Here is an 11,247-nt window from a genome sequence, read left to right as displayed (position 1 = left end):
AATACATAATGAGAATTTATTTCTTGTTTTGCATGTAATTGCAGAACAACACTAAGTTATTGTTAGAATACAACAGTTATTTGAAACTATTGTTCTGAGATGTGGTAGGTATTTTTTTGGTTGTTTTTGGTTTTTTTGGGTTTTTTTGCTAGTGAAAATGAGTGACCCACATTACATTGTGAGCTGTGTTCAGTTCCTTTTATAGCCTGCCAGTGTGCTGGGAACTGCAGCTTGTGCTGGGGGAACTGGCAGGCAGTGCCCTGCAGGTTATGCTCTGAGTGTTGCCAAGGGCACTGTGACTGCATGGGGTGGTTAAACACCACCTCACCTGCTCCTGAGGGAGAAGCTCCTTCCTCTCCCTGTTTAGACTTTTTTTTTTTCCCCTTTCAAGCCACTTAATGGCATCTGCCTGTTACAGGCAGCATTCCTGTTGTGTCATGTGCAGGTCCTTGCCAGCCCCACCAATGGGTCTGTGCCAGGGCTGTTCCTCAGAGGCTTTGCTGAACTGTCATTGACTGAGACTCTGAAGACTTTCAGTGGCAGAGATCTCAGGCAACTAGTTCAGTATTTAGTAAGGAATTGGTTTAAAATCCCGTGTTTCTTTTAAAATGCCAAATTATCCATTTCACTGTGCAAACTTAGACCCTGTTCTTTCTCTTTCCCTGGGGCCAGCTCTTAGTGCCTTGTGCATGGAGTTGCAGGTTAATCATCTAGTGGCATATGCCATTCCTCCTTAGGCCAGCTAAACAACTCCAAACTTCCTTCACAGCTGAAGCTTCCCAGTGCCCCTGTTGTGGTGGTTACACTCTGGCTTTCTCCAGACACACCATGGCTTTGGAGGTAGAGAGCCTAAATACAATCTTACACCGCATCTGCCCAAACTGCATTTTGTTTCTCTTTGAACTTTCCCCCCCAGTCTTACAAGGATGATTTAAAATTCTTAACCTGCTTTCTGAAGAACTTTCAGCATTCTGGAACCCTCAGCAGTACATGAACCTCTCCCTCACATTTCAGTCCCATGGTGTATGTCCTTTCAGCGCAGCAGGATAAACAGCATCTGTAACTATCACATAATGATTTTGAAGTGATTTACTATCTCTTCATCTGCATCCTAGTTCCTTCTTTTTAATGACAAAAATTAAACATTCTTGCTTATTCTGTTTCTTCTCCACAAGCTCTGTCACAAAAAGGCTTTAGAATTCATTAAAATGAAGGATGCAGTTCTTGCCCAACTGCAAGGTATTTGCAAACAATCCCCATATTTGAAGGCAGCCTGATGTAATCCTTCCCCTTCCCCAAAGGTGCTTGAAAAGCTGCAGCACATCCACCTCTAGTTCATTCCTTACAAGAAAAACCAGGCCTGCTGGAGGCTTGGTTTTCATTACCTGAAGTATGGACCCACTGCTGCTGCTTTGTAAGGTAGACACAGAATGTGAGGCACAGAACAGGAACAATACAAAGATCTTCAAAAACACAAACTTGTTGAACCATTGAAGTTGTATTCCACTTTTGAAATGTTAACATTGTGTTATGTGTGTACATATATTTTGAAAATAGCAATCCTCAGTCAACCAAGACACAGAAGATAAAATACATTTCATATAAATACATTCATGGCTTTAAAAAAATAGTCTTAGAACCTGCTGAAAGACTCAAATGTAAGTATCTTTCTTATGTATTTCACTTTTGTGATGCTAAAAGGCTGACTAAAGGCTACTGAATACAGACCAGTTTTAAAACATGGAAAAATTGGTTCCATGGATCCAGGGCCAAGTAATTTTAAAAGTTGCTACTGCTATGGGATATACTCCCTGCTGTCAAAAACCAACTGTTTGTATCTTAAAAAAAATTTTTTTAGAAAAGCTATTTCCTTGTTTCTTTTAGTGACACTTGTAGTTCCATGCACACCTGGATACCACCACCTTTATATACCAGGTTTTCTCTCTCTCTTTCGCCTTGGGGTTCTTGGATGTCAGCAGGCAGTGTTCTGCACTAGCCAGAGAAAATTATGCATAGTGAAGTTTGGAGTTGGTCCCCAGGAGAAGGGATGCTTTACTTGAGGAGTGTAGAGGCATCGTTTATTTTCGCCAAAGTCTATTTTAACTGGAAAATAAAAATACATATACATGCAGAAAAAGAAAAACTTGTCTTGAAATTGCAAGCTCGTGTGTTCAGGAGAAGCAATGTACAAAATGTTTGACTTTCTGTACAATGACAATACCAAATAGTTTTTTTAACCATCATATACACAACACAAATGTTATGAATAGAAATCTATAAATACTTTCAAATGAATTTGCAATATAGAGCAGTTGAGGGCCACAGCTGTACAAAATGTAAGCAACATATATAAAATGATTAAGAAAGTGCAAAGTAGAACAGTATCAAGAGCCTGCACTTTTTACAGCACTTATGGTTCAAGTGTGAAGAGCTGACAGGGATGCAGGAGCTCAGTTACAATTCAAAAGAAGACACAGTACAGGATTCGGCACACAAAATGATGAACTATTATTAAATTACATCTTCCTCCTTCACAGCTGTGACTTCCAGTTAATAAGAGAACATTTTTATAATGAATTTCCATGGAGTGATTTGTCCCTTTTTAAAAGTTTCCAAGAAACAAAGATTCCCTGGCAGAAACTACTTTTATGAAAGTAAAACAAGACTAGACAGGGAACCTCCTGTTGGTTTCTGGTTGCCGTATCATGCTTACCACAGTTAAAAGGTGAACGGAAATACCTTCCACAAAGGAATGCAGACATCTAAAACCCGATCCTCTAAGTTACACCCAGGTAACCAGTATTCACATGTATGTGAAGCTCTAGAGAATCATTGCCTTGAAAACATCAGCCACCTCTCAGAAAAACCCACCAAAACTCTTCTGAGTTTCAAGTCAGTTTAGAGACCACTGCCCATCAGTTTCTCAGCTGTCTGCCAGTCCAGATGCAAGTTCTGCATTCAGGCACTGATTTCTCATCAGCACCCCCAGAGCTGTGCAAATCTTTGTTTTCTTTTACACTCTGTGTCCAGGGGAGAGCTCTGCTTGAATTAAAATGCAGTGGCAATTAAAAACCTGTTTGGTGAGCTGGAAGTTGAAATAGTTAATTCCATGCTCTTGAGTGAAATTTCTTATAACTTGTTTTCAGAAAGCTTTTCAGTTCACCTTTATTTCAGTAAGTGTACTGTCTATTCTTTTGTAGGCACTGTAAATATTCAAGATATTGATGTGCAGAAGAATCCATTTTCAAGCAGTGCATTATCAGTGATCTCTAGCAAGTTCTTGACTACTGCTGTTGTTTTGGTTTTGTTTTCAAATGGAGAAGGATAGACACTGGATAATCCTTTTCCCTCCTTGCTAGAAGGAAATATCTTATTACAAGTGTCTTATTATGACAGAAGAGTCATCACAATTACATTATTTTTTCCTTTTTGAAATATAGGCCAGACTTCAGCATAAGTTAAAGAGAAGTTGTAAGCAGTCTGAATATGCTAGAGAAACAATAAAATTACCTGGTCACACTGCTTCACATAATGATGTCTGTCTCAAAACTGGAGATGATCACACAAAACTCTATGAAGACCATCACTGTCTAATCTGCTAACAATTAAGGATTTGGAGTCTAAGATATTCTGTTTTACTTGATAGCAATTATAGAAACAGTTGTCCATTTGGTGTATTTTTTGAATGTGTGATATCTACAGTGCACACAGACATCCAAAACTGAGGCATGAGAAGGAGCCACCTGCACAGCTGCCAGGTCAGCTGAGCTGTTTATTTGCCTCCATACATTCTTTCAATGTCATTGAGGTAATGGTTTTTCAGTTCTTTCCTTTTCAGCTTGAAAGCATCTGTCACCAGCCCAGTCTCGGGGGTCCACGGCTCAGGGCTCAGCCGGACCTTGATGGGTATTTCAAACCTTTCTAATTTCACTGAGGGGACAAGAACAAAGAAAAGCACGACTGTGATTACAAAGCCAAATGAAATACTAATTCATGTTCCCTAAAACTATGGTCAGCACCCTGTAGCTTGTATAATGTGCTGTCCTACTTAATGAAATAACCTTACACAATGGTCACAGGCACATTTCATCCTGTCCCAATGCCGAGTGCTGGTAAGTGGGAAAATATTCTTCTACACTCTGTGTTTAGAGCTTGTATTGGATGTGACAATGCAAAATCTAAAGCTTGAAACAAATGCCTGAGTAGCCTGAAGCTCTGAGACTACTGCCACAAAAGCATACACTGAACTCTGCAATTGTATCTTCATTACAGGAACAGAATAACTAGTTAACTCAGACTAGCTGGACATGCTTCATATTTAAATTATAATGAAGCACTTGTACACTTTGCCTGGTTGAATGTTTCCTTCCTATATTTTTCATTCCTAAAAGTCTGTTTAGAGTTCAAAACAAAGGGACTTCTTTGTATTTTTGTTACATTAGCCACTTACTTTCCCTTCAGCTGGAAGCAGTGGCTTGGCACATGCACTGCCTCACTGCAACCAAGGCTGCTCCTCCTCTTGCACAGCCCGAGAGGGGGGAGCAAGGGAGGAGAAAGGGAAGGGCAGGAGCAGCAGGAATACCACAGGGAGGTGCTACATGTGCCCAGTACCACATGGAGTTTCTACCAGCTCCTGCAGGTAGGCTGGGAATGGGATCCACAGCCATGGACTTGTAGCTGAATTCCAGCACAGCCTCTGGGGGGCGGCAGCAGTGGGACCCAGCAGCTCCTCTGCCTTTCTAACTTCAGCTGCTATCAGGATGTGCTGCTGCCTCCCTCTCAGATGTGTGCCTGCTCACAATGAAGGTGCACCGTGCTCTGCTAAGAATGTAGAACTACCTCTTTAAAACAGTCTTGAAAATAGTTTCACATAAATTAGTTGTATCTCAATAGTAGATTACTATCTAGAAGGCAGAAAGGATGCATAAGCAAAGGGTTTAAGTACACAAAGCTATATGGATAATAATTTGTTCAATTTATGACAAAAACTCCCAGGGATGAAAATGTTTAAACCTAAGCCTTAAACATATGGATTGATTTATTTTTTTCAAGGTAAGACTTAAAAGTGTCTCTCCTTGTTTTCCCATTTTCAAGAGGCAGATTCTCCTCTCTGTTTAAGAGAAAGTGCTTAGCATGTACTTAAGTGCAGCTTTTACTGCTTCCTTGTATGAGGTGCTTTAGAGACTTTATTCCCCACTGAGTTTGTTCATTTTTCTGTCCCATAAAGGACTGATGACACTTTTGATCCTTCAGTACCCCAGCAAGGACTAGCAGGCTTTTAAGCCTCTACAACCACAAGGATCATAGCTGTTCAAAGCTGTAGGGAACAAAGTTGTATGGGGAAAAAATGCTTTGAAATCTCTTGCTTAACCAGTTTCCTTGCCAACAAATGCTTGCAACTTTTCTTCCAATTAACAGCTCTTTTGGGCCTTATTTTAACCATATTAGACAAGAAACTTGTCTCCAGAATTTAGATGGAAAAACCCTTCAGGTATTTTGTAAAAAATACAAGTATTATAGTAATCAATTCAACCAGTATGATGTAAATTCCTGGCATAATGTGCAACAATTTTGTGTGATCTTTGCCTTGGTAAACCATTAAGTTTTGGCAGATACAGAGAAGCTGGAAGGAGGAGGAGCAGTTAGTGAGGAGAATGGCAGTTTTTGCTGGATAAGCCCCCCGGGCAGCAGGATGTGCTGTGGTACTTACTCTTGTTTGCCACTTCTTTAATCTCTCGCAGTATTTCTGCTTCCATTGTAGGATTGTTACAAATGTCCACCCAGCTTCCACTGATGCCTTTCTGCTCAGCTAATGCTGTCAGCTTCTTCTGATTAGGAACCACAAAACTGATCACATAGGACTGGTCACTACACAGAGTGGCAAGAGAAGGAAGGAAAAAAGGTTCAGTCAAGACCTTCATTTCAGGGTGTAAATTACCTGCTGCTGGACCCACAAATGCCCAGGTTATTCCACTATACAGAACCCTTCTTGTGCATTAAGGCTTCACATCTGAAGGTTTATCAAGAAGATATTCCAAGCTGGTTTACAACATCAGGTTTGATCAGAATGAGGCTTTGCTGTCATTTCACTCATACACATCTCAGTTTAGCTCCCCAGCTAGACCTGGGGTTTTAGCACTTCTCTGCAGCTTCTCCCTAGGGTGAGAGGGGAATATATTGGGACTATTTCCAAAACTCACTGGAAAGCCCTGGATCAGGTACAAAGTGTCCAGATTAACTTTTCACTGGGATTCTGACAGCCAGAACACATGCTAAATATAACCATATATAATGATATATACTCGTTTAAGGAAGGGATGGGATGGAACAGAGGCATATCTGGATAGCAGAAATGCCAACAGAAAACCAGGTAATTTCTTCAGCTTTTAGGGAATCTGGAGAGCTGTGCTTCTTCAGACATGTTTGTAACTTGTACTCTGATGGAGAGGGTTATTAGAAGGAAACCATGGAGAACTGTAGCTGGATTGGAGAAGTGGATCAGAGCCCTGTACTTCATGTTTATGCTAAGCAGAGTTTCTACATTAATACTACTCTTACCTTTTGGCATAAGCACAGATATTGTCAATCAATGGGCAGTTCTTCAGTGCTGCCTCTACTTTGCCCAGAGATACATATTCTCCTGCTTGTAGCTTTACCAAGTCCTTCTTACGATCTAGGAGTCAGGGGAAGGGAAAAAAAGAAAACCTTGTTTCATTTAAACTTGAGCATTTCCACAGACTCATTTCCATACACACCACCAATGTATTTTGTGCTGTGCCAGATCTTAATGGACAAGTTTTAAAGCAAATTTATAAAGATTTCTATATAAATGTTATAGCACTACATTCTTGTCACACAGATTGTAGGAAAGGACTCTGATTTTAAAGCTTTGTAATGAATCCAAAATTTAATCTTGTATTTATTCTTTAAAGTCCATGTGCTAAATTTAGATGATGATCATGTCACAGGAAATGGCATCATTTCCAAAATTATACTCCAGCTGTGAGGACTTCCAAAAATGTGTTTTACACTGGTTCTGTAATTAGGTAACCTTAAGCAGATTAGCCCAGGCAAAGCCAACAGTATTAATAACATGTGTATAATTATGGTTAGTCAATAGTTTGCAATATATTAGGGTATCAAAAACTGAGACCCACCTATGATCTGCAGACACCCATCTGGATGAAATTCCCCAATATCTCCTGTACAGAACCATCTCTGGCCATTTTCATCAACAGTAAAGTCTTCTGTTGTCTTCTCTTCATTTTTAAAATATCCCATAGAGATGTTGGGTCCACCAATTATAATTTCTCCTCTAGGATTAGGCTTGTCTTTATTAGTATAGCCTCCTGAAAACAACACAGTCCCAAGCAATTATTTACACCTTATATATCCTTCTGCCAAGAAAATACTTTGAAACTTCAGTTGGAAATTAATGCACACTAACTGATGACTATTATCAAAGATAAAGAACAATTTCTTCATATGCTACACCTAGCTAAGCAGATAGGCAGAGGCTCAATTAATTAGTCTGAAATCAGAACAATTACTACTCTCACCTTCTTGCCAGTCTCTCAGTTTTATTTCACAACAAATAAGAGGAGCTCCAACTCTGCCAGTGCTGTAATCAGCAACTTAGGGAGAAAACAAGAAAGAAAACCAAGATTTTTTGTTATTTGAAATGTGAATAGGGTGTATCTTATCTCAAATTACTTTACTGCAGAACTACAGCTGTAGAATTGTAGCTGTATTTTGACTTGTTTTAAAAAAACTAAGAATCACCAAACACTCATACATATCTATTTCTGAACTTCTGTATTTCCACAGGTGTTTTAACTACCTTCTGTAACAGTTCCAGCTCCACACGTTTCTGTCAGTCCATAGCCTTGCCCAACAGGACAGCAGAAGCAGATGTTCATGAATCTCTGTGTTTGAGGTGAGAGTGGTGCTCCTCCAGAAAGCATCATTCGGACATTCCCTCCCAGCAGAGCCTTTATTTTTTTAAACAATAGTCTTGAAAGAAGGCAAAAAGCGTTAAAAATTATTCACTTAGCTCACTCTTACAAGAAGAGACAAAACTTCTTCCTCTCTTCCTAACTGGAACGCCTTAAAAATTAATTTTTTCCCAGATTTTAGTAGACAGCAGGGCTAATCAAACCCATTACCTCTTGTGTAACACTTGAGGAGGCAGAGTTCCCCTAGCTTAACAAACATTCCAGTTTTATCACATAAAAAAAGGCAATGCAATGAAAATGAAGCAGGCAGCTGTCTGGAAGATTAGTCATTACCATGAAATATCTTAGCTGTTTCCAGTAAGAACTTGGACTACGTCAGTTACTCCTTAGATGTTATTTGCATGGCAGATGAGAAGTGTCTGATAGCTCAGAGGATCATTCTTTTAGAATGTCCTAACAGATCCCAAGGCAAAACGCACCCTTGGCCCAAGAATGCTACTTACATGTTACACAGAGGTGCATCATATCCCCTCTTGATCTGTTCCAATTTGTAGTCATAGCCTATCTTGAACAGAGTTCTCTGAATATAGTTCATCTCTTGAACTTTACTCATGACATTTTTGTAAATTCTGTCCATTATTTCCTACAAAGTGTTTAAAAAAAGGAAAATTACCACATGGGACAGACCAGCATGTGTAAATTAAATCCCATGTCACAAGTAACACACACCCCCCCCCCCCCCACCCCTCCCCCCCATTTATCCTTCCTTTAAAATGGATAACAAGAGTGAAATCTTTGCATCGTGGGGTTAGGCAGTGCTTAAGTGCATTGCTTTTAACATGTGATCATTGAGCCAATTTATAGACCATTGCAGCTTGGAGCTATTTACATCTGAACCTCTACTTAAACTGTGACAAACTGATTCAGAAAATTTTAAATTCAAGTTTAACTTAATCTCTTTGCTAAAGGTTGGTATATTCCCTCACAGTGTGTCCTGCTTGGGAGTGCTCATATTGTACTTTATCCACAGCAATTGTTAAGAAGGGAGTGAACTAAGAATTCATTGCACCATTTCCTTTTCCAAGAGAGCTCTTCAACTTTCAGAGCAACATGGTGGCAGTAATTCTAATTATCTGACAAAAATCCACCACAATTCTGTCACAGACCAGAGATTAATTTCCATTAAAATAACAAGCTTATGGTCACCCAAATACACAGAACCTAAAATATTGTTCAGAATGGTGAAGTATTTAATAGAAATTTAAAGATTGGCTTCTTCAAGTTTGTTTTGGAGCATAATGTTTTGAAGTATTTATGAGCCTTCTCTCCATGTAATAAATTTAAAGGGGTATTTACCAGAAGATTGGAGTTCTCAGACTTACTTATTGTCATTCTGTTAATTATTAAGAAGACGACCAAGTCTCTTTATGTGCTTATGATTTTATAAAACAAAAGAATGAAAATGACTTATTTGATTTTAAAACTTTTGGCTATTCTAAGTTGTTGAAGAACAACCAGATCCAACCAAAACTCAGTATTCCTAAACTAGATTACATCCTCCTACTCACTCCCCACCACCATGTGGCACACCCAGTGCTACCAGTTTTATGAGCCACAGGATCCTAAAAGCAGCACCTGTGATGGCAGCACATGTGGGGAGGGCCTTGGCACCACAAAGACACAAACATTTGTGGAATCTCTGGATAGCACCACAGCCTTGTGGAGTGCAGGAGCCTGGTCACTCCCAGAGCAGTGGAACCTGCAGAAGCAGGAGGAGTTCCAGTCTCCTGATCACTCTTTCCTCTGAGAGAAGGCTCAGCCTGGCCTGCCAACCCTGAGAACAGCAGAGAGACTCAGCCTCGGTGTTACCTGGACCTGCTAAGTCTGGGACTGAGCCAAATGCCCCTGTTCTTACAGTGGATTCCCTCTTGGCCAGCACCACCCTGTTTGTCCCTCTGCAAAAAGGAGCTCCAGACTGGGACCTTTTGTGTCAAGAGTCCAGGTGTCAAAACACCACTTCTAAGTACTGAAACATTGACAGGTTTGGATCAAAAAGGATCCTGGCTTTAGTACAGGCAGCCTCTTGTGTTCATCTGCAGCACCAGTACTCAGTTCAATCCACCAACAGCTGGAATGTCTGTTTGCTCTTTTCCTATTAGTGACAGTTACTTACATGTGAAGAGCAAAACATGTTCGTAAATGCACTTTTCTAGCATAAAAAAGACAGAACTTTTTTTTTTTGCTGGACATATCTGCTTCTGTATACTTACAGGCACAGCTGCCAACAGTGTAGGCTTAAGTACAGTACAGTCTCCTTTGCTTCCCTTCTTAATTTTACTTGACTGTAATAAGGAAAAAATGTCAGTTTATGAAGCAGAAAACAAAACAGTGCTTGAAAACTAAAGAACTAACAAAAGGAGCAAATATATTACCATGTAATTTGTTCAAATATCTTCCCCTGTTCCTGTGTCATTCTGTCCCCATTGTTAAGGAAAGAGTAATGATTAACATCTACTTCAACCAAAATACTTAATCTTTTACAGGTTCACTTTGTTTATCTATCTGTCTATCTATCTTTCTCTTACTTCCTCCCTCTAGTACTTTGCTTTCTCCTCCATCTTCCTTTGGGAGCTTGTTTTGCTTGATGCAAATCTCTCTACAAGCAAAACATACAGGAGGTATCTATTCTGGCTTAATTTACTCTTATTTATCTGAACTGCTAAAGGGAAAAAGGCATAGGACTAAATAGAAGATCTGCAATAACTGGTTAAAGAACTGATAAAGTGAGACCAAAATTTAAGACCAGTTTAAACAGTTCAGCTGATCTATTAAAAGCTGTTCTTACCCTGTTATCCAGTGGATAATGCTATAGGCATTTATTAGGATTGGTTTTAGACTTCCTAAGTACCATAAAAGCAAAGGTTTAATAAAATTTATATGGTACAACCCACCAATGTTGTTCACCAGGAATGTTAATTTGCATCATTTTCTGAAAAAAAGCTGTATATTTTTGAAGTGCACCATATACATCAGCATTTCTTGACTGAAGGGGAAGCTGAGCAAGGAGAGAACAGGCTGCCAAAGGTGAAGTTTGCTCCCCACCTTGCTCTGCTAGCCCTCACCTGATCCGAGAGAGTGAGAGGAGAGGAGTAACCAATCCTGCAGCCATAAGTGATGCAGGAAACTTCTGCTGTCAGTTCTAACACATGGGCCAGAGGCAAATAACCAATGTAAGTGTCCTTGGGTCTGGGAAAGAAAAAATAATGAACCATGAGTCAGAAGTGGACTGAAA

At 39.7% G+C, this 11,247-nt stretch overlaps 1 protein-coding gene across 10 annotated transcripts in view; it reads right to left on the bottom strand.

Annotated features, from left to right (window-relative positions):
- Nucleotides 1-1,479: 1,479 nt before the first annotated feature.
- ACSL4 (acyl-CoA synthetase long chain family member 4) overlaps nt 1,480-11,247 on the bottom strand; it is a 43,872-nt gene continuing 34,104 nt past the window's right edge. For all 10 annotated transcript variants that reach the window (XM_059859398.1, XM_059859406.1, XM_059859401.1 and 7 more), the window contains 9 exons: nt 11,078-11,201; nt 10,226-10,297; nt 8,459-8,598; nt 7,841-8,013; nt 7,560-7,634; nt 7,158-7,349; nt 6,559-6,673; nt 5,711-5,868; nt 1,480-3,930 (listed from right to left, as the gene is read on the bottom strand). In XM_059859398.1, the coding sequence (XP_059715381.1) occupies nt 3,773-3,930; nt 5,711-5,868; nt 6,559-6,673; nt 7,158-7,349; nt 7,560-7,634; nt 7,841-8,013; nt 8,459-8,598; nt 10,226-10,297; nt 11,078-11,201 (1,207 nt within the window). In that variant the 3' untranslated portion in view covers nt 1,480-3,772. The remainder of the gene's footprint in view (nt 3,931-5,710; nt 5,869-6,558; nt 6,674-7,157; nt 7,350-7,559; nt 7,635-7,840; nt 8,014-8,458; nt 8,599-10,225; nt 10,298-11,077; nt 11,202-11,247) is intronic.

The sequence above is a fragment of the Haemorhous mexicanus genome, chromosome 14 (genome assembly GCF_027477595.1).
Source record: "Haemorhous mexicanus isolate bHaeMex1 chromosome 14, bHaeMex1.pri, whole genome shotgun sequence".
In the NCBI taxonomy this organism is placed as follows: domain Eukaryota; kingdom Metazoa; phylum Chordata; class Aves; order Passeriformes; family Fringillidae; genus Haemorhous; species Haemorhous mexicanus.
The sequence above is the reverse complement of the archived record's forward strand: the minus strand, read 5'-3'. Positions and strand labels throughout refer to the sequence as shown.